Source organism: Colobus angolensis, unplaced genomic scaffold (genome assembly GCF_000951035.1).
Source record: "Colobus angolensis palliatus isolate OR3802 unplaced genomic scaffold, Cang.pa_1.0 Scaffold224, whole genome shotgun sequence".
NCBI classification, from domain to species: domain Eukaryota; kingdom Metazoa; phylum Chordata; class Mammalia; order Primates; family Cercopithecidae; genus Colobus; species Colobus angolensis.
The window spans coordinates 5368390-5379334 of record NW_012115422.1 but is presented as its reverse complement, the minus strand read 5'-3'; the positions used below and the strand labels follow the sequence as shown (position 1 = coordinate 5379334).

The following is a 10945-nucleotide window of genomic DNA, read 5'->3' as shown; positions in this document are numbered from 1 at the left end:
TCACCGTGTTCGCCAGGATGGTCTCGATCTCCTGACCTCGTGATCCGCCCGTCTCGGCCTCCCAGAGTGCTGGGATTACAGGCTTGAGCCACCGCACCCGGCCTGTCTTCACTTCTATACAGTTGACTATTTAACCAAGATACAAACGGACACAACAAAAACAATCAGAATACATATATGTTTAACTCTTTGGTGCAGAGATTTCTTGCGTAATTATGAGAGAAAGTAATTTAAGACAGGAAATTAAAAAGCCTTCAAGAAGAAGGATTTGATGAAAGCAGGATTTGGTTAAGAAAATGAATGAAAAAAAGCTTAAATGAGAAAATAAACACAGAATGTACTGAGATTAGGAAACAAGCAAAAATAGAGGCTTCCATTGTAGTGCAAAGTAATATTGATATTCGTTTAGCCAGCATAGTGGTGCAAGCATGTACTCCCAAGCACCTGCAGACCCAGCAACTTGGGAGGGAGAAGGCTGAGGCAAGAGGATCGCTGGAGCCCAGTATAGGCTGTGGTGAGCTACAGTCACACCACCGCACTCCAGATTGGGTGACAGAGCAAGACCCTGTCTCAAAAAAAAAAAGAAAAGAAAAAAGGCCCGGCCGTGGCTCACGCCTGTAATCCCAGCACTTTGGGAGTCCGAGGCGGGCGGATCACAAGGTCAGGAGATCGAGACCATCCTGGCTAACACGGTGAAACCCCATCTCTACTAAAAACACAAAAGATTAGCCAGGCGGGCTAATTAGTAGTGGCGGGCACCTGTATTCCCAGCTACTCGGAAGGCTGAGGCAGGAGAACCCAGGAGGTGGACCTTGCAGTGAACTGAGATCGCGCCTCTGCACTCCAACCTGGGCGACAGAGTGAGCCTCGGTCTCGAAAAGAAAAAAAGAAAAAGAAAAAAATTTATATTCATGAATGGATAAGTTGGGAGGAGCCAAATTATGAGGGTCCCAGCAAAATCTGACAGAAGCCCCAACTTAAATAATTAATTGCTATAAATATTGACTAGATGTTTACTCTATTATGGTAAGTAAGTGCCACAGAAACATTGCTATCTTATTATTCTACTTACATGGGCCATTCTTAGTTGCAGACACTGAAACATACAACCATGCAACAGTCAATTATGAATGCAAAAGATTTCTAGGCTAAGGTAAAACTACTGAACTCCTAAAGCTATAAGGGTAACTTCCTTGCTACTTGCCAATACTAGTGAAAGCACCAGTAATACCTACTTTAAAAGAAAGCAATGCTCTAATTTCTAATGATGTTGCTACAAGATGAAACTAAAATAAGAGGACTCATTTTTAAACATACCAGAATTTATGTATCCAATCAAGGGTGGTCCCCTCCAAAGCTGTCACCTGAAAAGGCAACAAACTTAAAAATGATGCTTCCAAAACATCAGAAAAGATGGACGAGACCACTAAACACAAAACTACAAAACATTACTGAGAGAAATTAAATATCTAATTAAACAGAGTTAATGGAACAGAAGACTCAATATCTTCAAGAATATAATTCTCCTCAAATTGATCTGTAGATTCAACACAATTTCAAACATTCCGGCAGATAGCTGTGGAAATTTATAAGTAAATTCTAAAATGTATAAGGAAATGCAAAGGGCTAACAGCCAATACAGTACTGAAAAAGAACTAAAGTTAGGAGACTTTGGCTATCAGATACAAAGAGAATAAAGCTAAAGAAATTAAGGCAATGTAATATTGGCACAAGGATTAACAACAACAACAACAAAAACAGGGCCACAGAACAGAACAGACAGTCTAGAAAAAGGCCCACACATACATGGTCACTTGCTTTGTGACAAAGATATCTCCATGATTCAGTGGGGGAAAGGTTGTTACTAAGTCAAGTACAGACCTAATATAGACCTAAATATAAAAGGGAAAACTATAAACATTCCAGAAAGCAACACAGAAGATGTTTTCAGTAGGTCATAAAGGGATCCAATAAAAGAAATTAACAAATTGGACTTCACTGAAATTAAGAACTTCTGTTCCTCAAAAGGTATCATTAACAAAATGAAAACATAAACTACAGAGTAGAAGAAAACATCTGCAACACAGATTCATCCAGACTATACAAAGAACTCCTACAAATCAACATGAAAGATAGCCAAAGTTAGAAAATGGGTCAAAGACTTGAAGAGGACTTCAAAAGAAGAGAACATTCAACCTTTTTTTTCCTTTTTGTGGAGACAGGAGTCTCATTTTGTTGCCCAGGCTGAGCTCGAACTCCTGAGCACAAGCGATCTGCCTGCCTTGGCCTCCCAAACTGCTGGGATTACAAACATGAGCTAACGCGCCCGACAAGAGGACATTCAAATGGTTAACATCTAAAAAAGCATTCAACATCATTAGTTATTGAAGAAATGCAAGTGAAAAACCACCATGAGATACCACCACAACACCAGAAATATTCTGAATTTTTAAAATGGATAATACCAAGTTTTAGCAAAGATGCAGAACAACTAGAACTCTAATACTCTGACTGATTGCAGAAAAAATTGATATAATCACTTTGGAAAACATCTGGCATTATCTCTGAAAAAGATTATTGGCCAGGCACAGTGGCTAATGCCAGTAATTCCAACACTTTGGGAGGCCAAAGCAGGCAGATTGGTTGAGCTCAGGAGTTCAAGACCAGCCTGGTTTTGAAACCCCATCTCTACAAAAAACACAAAAACTAGCTGGGCATAGTGACATGTGCCTCTGGTCCCAGCTACTCAGGAGGCTGAGGTAGGAGGATCACCTGAGCCCAGGAGGTCAAGGCTGCAGTGAGCCATGATCACACCACTGCATTCCAGCCTGAGCAAGAGAGTGAGACCCTGTCTCAAAAAAAAAAAGAAAAGAAAAGAAAAGAAAAAAAGAAAAAGATTATCTTCTTGACCAAATTTTAGTCAGGCTCATTTGAGTCCTGTACTCACCTAAGCTTCCTTCTCCATCCTTGTAGAATCCAGTTTTAGTAAGAATCCTACTAAGTCAGTTTAGCCAGAATCCCCTAACACCATATTTCATCACCTACCCTACCATCTCCCAGCAATGTCTGATCACCCTGGCCTTGGCCTGCCTTCAGCAAGAATCCTGTTAGGTCAATTTAGCCAGAATCCCCACTTACCTCTTAGTAACTTTCCCTCCACTGATACCCTCTCCACCTAACCCTGTTCCTTGGTTATAAATTCCCACTTTTCCTTGTACTTGGAGTTGAGCCCAATTTCTCTCCTCCAATGCAATACTCCCTATATCTATCACAACAGTCCTAAATCAAGTTTGTCATACCATTTCAACAAGTGTCAAGAATATTTTTTTCTTTAACAGCTATTAAAGCTGAATGTATGAATATTCAATGCCTTAGCATTCCACTCCAGTTCCAGAGATACACTAAACAGAAATACACACATATGTTCAATAAATGTGTAAGAATGTTTATGGCAGCTTTAGTCACTGTAGTCCCAAAATGGAAATAACCCAAAAATCCTTCAGTACTAGAATGGATACCAAAATTGTGAGATATTCACACAATGGAATACTATACAATAAGAATGACTGAACTACTATTACGTTGAATAATATAGATAAATTTCACAAACACGATGTTGAGTTAAAAAAAAGCAAGACACAAAAGAAAATAATGAATTATTCCATTTATAAAATGTTCAAACGTAGATGACACTTATATATGGCAATTAAAGTCAGATTAATGGCTACCTTTCAGGAAGACTATTTGAGAGCTATGACCCAGAGTTCACCATATCAAAAGAAACACACTTCATGGAGGACAAGTATTTAAGCTAGAGTGGAGAAATGAAAATGACCAGGGGGAAGTCGAACAGTCACTCCCCTGGCACTCTAGTTTTTCCTTCATTCTCTTTGAAGAATTCAGTACTTTTCACTGCCATTTTATCTGATTTCGCCTCCACCCCACACACCCCAACCACACACACAAATGAATCAATGGTCCATAAAATCCTCCTTCACAAAAATTATAGCAGGACCTATCGCTTTATTTCTCCCCTTTTGGAAGAAAAGGCAACCATCTCTATCACCCAGAGGAACTCACCTCCAAATTCAGCAAAGAACCAGAGTTTACGACTCCAACTTCATACTTCATCAAAACCCTACAGAGCTGGCCTCATTATCTTTGGAGTAAAGCTTCCAACTTTTACAATATCTTTCTATTAATTACAACAATAATGAAATAGAATGCTTGTAGACTGAAGGCGGACACTAAAGTAGTATCCACAAGAAATTGTTTGTCAAATCCAAATTGGAAGACTAGCAAAAGTTATTTCCATTCAAAATACATTTGTAGAGGGAGAATTATCAAAAACTGTTTAATTGTGTTAACTGTGGTGAAATGCCACTCCTGACTGCTAAGGATATAAATGGTATTAGAAGATCCCTACATGGTTAGAAATGCCTTTTTTACTCTTGTCTGGAGTATGCTGAAGAACCCTTGACTAACCTCCAGTTCCTCTAATCCCATATATTCACTTACCTTTAATTTCACAAACTGCCATCTTTATGCTTCCTTTGCTCCCTTTGCAAACATCATCCTGTGAATCATAGTAGGATAAGATTCCATTATCTAAAACAAACCAACGAGGCTGCCAACCTAAAAAGATCATAAATAACAAAAGATCAATTGGAAAGACATTACTTTTACCATGTAGAAAACTGTGATTTCAAAACTTGCCATCCACATTATTTCTTGGCTCTCAAATAACATTCTGACAATGAAATTTTTAATCACCAAGGCTTATCAAAAATGTTTTTGCATCAGTCTCCACTTTACTGGGAGAGATTTCTGGAGAAATCTCCAGAGCAGCAAAAACACAGGGAGTAATACTTCTAATTCTAGCTCACAGTGTTCTCATTAACAACCCATAAGGCCCATCCTTAGTAATAGCCCTAAACCGGGTATAGCATAACTGCCCTCTTTTCCTAAAAAGGAACAGAGTTGGGGTTATGATATTAAGGGAAAAGCCATGGAAGACAGGGATTCTAGCCTTACCTATAGTATCATTCTTTAATTGGATAATCATACCCTAGGGGCGAATCTTTTCATTTCAATAAATCTCTAAAATTCCCACTCTCTAAAATGTATAGGTTGAACAAGATGACCTCTCAGGTGCCACCTGGCCCTCTAATTCTGCATTGTGACTCTTATAAAATACATACTTCTAAGCAAACTCCCTTAAACACAGTGAGTGCTAAATGAATTCCAGTCTCTAAAATAGAAGCTACATACCCTATGATGAGAACATAGATTTCCCATGTGATCCCCTCTTCCCTTGTCTGCAGTTGCACAACTAGGGCAGAAATCCTAGAAACTGCAATTGTTCAATTGATATTTATTCAGTGACCAGAGCTCACATCTATCACAGACTTGGCTCCATGCCAAAGCTGGTGACAAGGATGATGGCTTTCCTTGGCACCCAATTCCCACTCCTCTTTGAAACCAAACTTGGTGTTCCCTGGAGTCTTATCAAGCATGCTACTAATTTACAACAGTTCACTGACTATTAACATGGTGACCATGCTGGGGGCAGCGTGACTGTCCTTGTTCTTTCCGTGACTATTAAATAACAATTCAGCACAAGTGTTCATGGCTAAAATGTACATTTTAAACCGTGGGTGTTCAAATCCTGGTCACTTTTGCTATAGCCTGCCACATGATTAATCTGATCTTTCCAGGGTCAGATAGTGCCGAGAGGGGAGATGGGTCAATCATCCTTACACTTTAATACAGATCCAGGACTTAATTCCCCAAAAGGATTTATCTTTAACACTTTTGAAATGACAACACTGAGTCATCATAAAAGATTAAATTTTACTTTGTAACCTTGTTTAGGAAGGCAGGGAATGCAGTAATACAGTTCAGAAAGATAGATATCTAAAGCAATTAAAAACCAGCAACTTTCAGGTTCCTGGAAGATTCCTTTTTGTGAAACAACAGAGTATTCCCTAGTGAGACCTAAACAAATTAGAAAGTAAGTTATTTTGGTATATGGACTTTATCTTGCTCATCACTGCATTCCCAGCAACTAGAATGGTGCCTGGCACATAAGAGGTACCAAAAAAATCTATTTCTCAAGTGACTGAATAAATAAATGAATGAATAAATACCCCAACAGTGAGGTATTTCATGGATTGCTGCTGTTGTTGTTGTTGTTGTTTTGTTGAGACAGGGTCTTGCTCTGCTGCCCAGGCTGAAGTGCAGTGGCATGAACATGGCTCACCACAGCCTCGACCTCCTAGGCTCAAAAGGTCCTCCCACCTCAGCCTCCCAAGTAGTTAGGACTATAGATACGCCACCGAGACTGGCTAATTTTTTAATTTTTTATAGAGATGAAGTCTCACCATGTTGCCCAGGCTCGTCTCAAATTCCTGGACTCAAGTAATCCTGCCACCTTGGCCTTTCAAAGTGCTAGGATTACAGGTGTGGCCACCACACCTGGCAGATATTTCAGATTAACCATGAGAATATAGACATACAATATATCTTTGAGAGTATATTGTATTGATCATGCATGGAAATGATAAAAATATTATCTTTCCAAACACTAATTTACCTTGTCAAACAAATTATAAGCAGGGGGTGGTGAAAATACACTCCTCCACCCAGGTCTAGTGTGCCTATAGGACAAATTATGATTTTGCAAGCCTGCAGTACTGCAATTCAATATCTCTTTAGAACAAATATTGGGCAAAATGATTCATTTAGAATTTGTAGCAACATGAAAGGTGAGTGGTTGAACATATTACTATAATCAAGCCTGTTAATTATCTCCACACACTTTTCGAAGAAACATTTAATAAAACAATTTCTAATTGATTCGCACACTCAAATAACAGAGGGTAATATCTGTGAAAAAGAGTCACAGGTATTCCCTTTTTAAAATTCTTTTTTTTTTTAATTCTTTTTATCTCAAACTACCAAATGTTACTGAAATTCTTACTCTTTACAAAGGATTCTCAAATAACACTATCTTTTTTTTTTTTTTTTTGAGATAGAGTCTCACTCTGTTGCCAAGGTTTGAGTGCAGTGGTGCAATATGGGCTCACTGTAACCTCTGCCTCCCAGGCTCAAGTAATTCTCATGCCTCAGCCTCCCAAGTAGCTAGGACTACAGGTGCACGCCATCATGCCTGGCTAATTTTTTGTATTTTCTGTATTTTTTGTAGGGACAGGGTTTCGCCATGTTGGCCAGGTTGGTCTCAAACTCCTTACCTCAAGCTATCTGCCCGTCTCAGCCTCCCAATGTGCTAAGATTACAGGCATGAGCCACCGTGCCTGAACAACACTATCATTACACTGAAAGATCACTTAGTATGAATAGCTGCTCATCCTTATGACCTATGATGAACTAAAATTAATCATCAGCACGCTGTCGACTCAAATTTAACTTTTAAAAATGAAATTCTTCCAACCAAAAGATTTCTTTTCGACCAGCTTCTACAATGCATACTAGAAGTTGACTAAATGCCCTGCAAAGACTAAAATCTAAATCACATGCAGTGAAAAGCTCAACCACTGGTTATTTAGTACCATAGGAAATGAGAAAATGGCCACCAAGACCAGGTTTCACCTCAATTCTTAAATTATGACTCATCTCAGTAATGACCCAATGGTTCCTCTGGCATGACCTCCACAATACCATGCTTAGGAATACTTGCAATGAGATGAGCATTTGCATCTCAAAGCATACAAGCTACTGTCTTTTTGCTTTGTTTTGTTTTTTGAGACAGGATCTCGCTCTGTTAGCCAGGCTGGAATGTGTGGGTACAATCATAGCTCACTGATCCTAGCTCACTGCAGCCTCCCCTTTCCCTAGCTCAAGCAATCCTCTCGCCTCCGCCTCCTCAGTAGCTGGGACTATAGGCGTGCACCACCACACCTAGCTAATTTTTTTGTTTGTTTGTTTACTAGAGACCACATCTCCCTGTGTGGCACAGGTTGGTCTTGAGCTCAAGCAATCCTCCCACGTCCGCCCCCCAAAGTGCTGGGACTACAGGGGTGAAGCACTCTACTGTATTTAACAGTTAACACTATACCTCAACCAAACAATATAACTGCTGTATAACTGCTCTCACAAGGGCTCAAATGAAAATGCCCAATAAAAAATATTTATCTAACTTTTAAATGTTTCCCGTTAAAACATGTCACTTATAGAAATAAATTGACTTTTAAGTTTGAACAAAATAAAACATCTGTGTATCATAAATGTTAAAAGCATTTGCTGCTATCAATCTGGCTTTAGCATTCTAAGAAATCAAAAAGCAGGTATAACTGTAGCCCAGTGCTTATGCCTGAAAAAGTTTATGTGCACATTTTGCACAAGATCAGGTGGACACAAGTTGAGAGTACCACACAATTACTGAGGGATTCGATACTTCTGGCAGAGGGAGTAAGTGGGCAGCAAGTCATGATTTGCCTATGCTAGACCCCCCAAAAAAATCTGTTTACTGTTCAAATTTATGTTAAAACCATCCTCTCACTTAGTGAGGTCACGGAATTCTGGAGTTGGAAGACATGTCCAGGACAAAATAGCTAATCACCCTGGCCTTATCAGACTGAGGTCCTGAAAGAATAACTGACATGGCCTGATTGTTGGTTGATGGCAGAGATTGGACTACAACTCAAATTTAAGGAGCTTTTAAATAAGCCAGACTGCCAATGTCATGGAAAGGAGCCCTTTCCTGCTGGTCTCTGATTTCTTCAAAGTTCTCCCTTCTACCCACTTCACAGGTGAAAGTGACTTGCCTGCTCCCTTTCTGTGTATTGGCACTGTCTTCCACTATTTCTCACACAGTTAACAGAATTCCCCAACGTAAGGATACTTCATTGACAATCCTTGAGAGAATATTATCTGGGGACAGCTTCCAAAATCATGCTCGCTAAGCTCGAACAACCTCAACAAGACAACTTTTTTAAATAAAATGTTAAGGAAATTAGAAGAAATACAGAAAAGAGTTCTTAAAATTAAATCTTGTAGTTGAAACAATTAAAGGGTCCTTTCCAGTCCAATACTCTGACAACTCAGTTATTAACAAAATGCTCTTAAAGTATGAATACTAAGTGTGAATAAGGACGGAGATCGCTATGAATACTAAGTGTGAATAAGGACGGAGATCGCTATGAATACTAAGTGTGAATAAGGACGGAGATCGCAACAACACATGTAGCGTGACTGAGAATTTTTCCGGAGGCTACAAGAGGCAAAGATTGGTATTATCACACTAGCAAATAAGTGGTAGGTGCACTTCCCACCCTCTAGAAGGTGCGCAGCCTCAAACCCTCCCCTGAAGAGGCCAGAAGGACTCAATAAGCCTGGAATCCAGTACAGCGAATTAGCTCTGAGGGTCCGCGGAGGCCAGACGGAGGAAGAGAAGCCCCGGACCCGCCTTCTCCGCAGCTTCCTGCCTGAGCCCCTCCAAGCCCCCCGCCTCTCCCCTCTTCCCTCATCACGCGAGCCCCCATACCTGTGAGATAGTTGGTCCACTTGTACAAAACCCCCTCCATGCTTCAGAGCCCCACACCGCGCATCCTCCCGGCCCGGCGCCAGCCGCGGTGATGGGGTAGGCGCGGGGCCTGGGGCAGCCACTCCCGGCCCGCCCGGGCCCCCTCCCCCGGAGCCCGCCGCCGGCACTAAGCCGCCCTCTGCCTGTGCGCGCCGCCGGGACGTGGCGGCCCTTAGAGGCCGGGACAGCGGGCGCCGCGTGGAGCTCGGGGGCCGCGAGGCGTGGGCCCAGACATCCTGGAGTAAGCCTCGGCGGCGGCGGCCGCAACAACGGCAAAAATGCGACCGCGACCGGCCTCCTGCTCGCGCTTCCGCGGCCCGGCGCTGCCTCTTCCTCGCCTGCCTTCCTTCCCCCCGGGCTCCCCGTTTGTTTTCATTGACCCCGACGTCGCTTTCACTTCCTGGATGAAAGGGGCCGGATCGTCCCGGGAAACCCCTCCCCGGCGGCGGGGCTGAAGGAGGGGGCGCGGCCTGCGGCCTCGCCGCCTAGCCAGAGGCTGCGTGAGGAGGGCGGACCTGCGCGTCGCACCCTCGGCCTGCCAGCTAGGGCCGCCCTTCTCCTCTCACGGGCCCAGGGCCAACAGTCCCCAGGCTCCCTAGTCTCCCCCTGGCCGCCAAGGCCCAGGCCGACCGCCCCCGGGGGCCGAGGCCTTCGGGCTCCACTGCGCGCGCAGCCCCGGTGCCCACCCGAGGAGGAGCTCCCGGCACACTCATCCCTCGGGCACTTAGTTCTCTCGGGTTTTCCGGTTTTTTGTTTTTTTTTCTGAAAAAGTACATAATATCCTGTTTTTTCATAAAATCCTGTTTTTTCTTCAAAAATAAGTAAAAGCCTTCCTATTTCTGTTTGCTTCGTATTTTCCTCATATTCAAAGGGTCTGAAATTATCTCCTATGAAGGCAATGTGCAACAGACGGGGTCCTCTGACAAGGAACGGCGATGGCCCCCCAAGGAACTGTCATCACGCCAATAATTAACCTTGGATAGCCACAATTTTATTTAGAATGTAAAACGTGGAACTTGACTTTGGAATTTTATTCTAGAAAGGGGGACTTCCCCCTAGTTTTTATGACTTTTGAAACTCCTGCTTGGACGCAATCGTCATCTTGCATAATAGACAGTAATTTTGAGGTTTATGGAATTTTGCAAACTTTAAGCAAAGCACATCAATCGGGCTCAGTGCTGCAGCTTTTCTTCGCATCACCCAAGTGGAATAGCACCTCTACTCCCAGAACTTAATCCAGGCGAATGCAGAAGGCCTTTGCTAGTTTTCTGGTTTGTTTAGTCTTTGGGTATTCACTTGGAAACAAGGCGAATCGATGGAGGAAAGAGTGATGGGTGGATATATAATAAATATAATTCAATGACAGAATCTAGGCGGTGGGTGTACGAGTGTTTACTGTAA

At 42.2% G+C, this 10945-nt stretch overlaps 1 protein-coding gene across 1 annotated transcript in view; it reads right to left on the bottom strand.

Annotated features, from left to right (window-relative positions):
* Nucleotides 1–10452, bottom strand: part of PLEKHA3 (pleckstrin homology domain containing, family A (phosphoinositide binding specific) member 3) — a 25976-nt gene extending 15524 nt beyond the window's left edge. Inside the window, exons 1-3 of the mRNA XM_011944070.1 lie at nucleotides 9506–10452; nucleotides 4519–4635; nucleotides 1348–1364 (exon numbers count right to left, since the gene is read on the bottom strand). Coding sequence (XP_011799460.1) covers nucleotides 1348–1364; nucleotides 4519–4635; nucleotides 9506–9545 — 174 coding nt within the window. The 5' untranslated portion in view covers nucleotides 9546–10452. The remainder of the gene's footprint in view (nucleotides 1–1347; nucleotides 1365–4518; nucleotides 4636–9505) is intronic.
* Nucleotides 10453–10945: the final 493 nt, after the last annotated feature.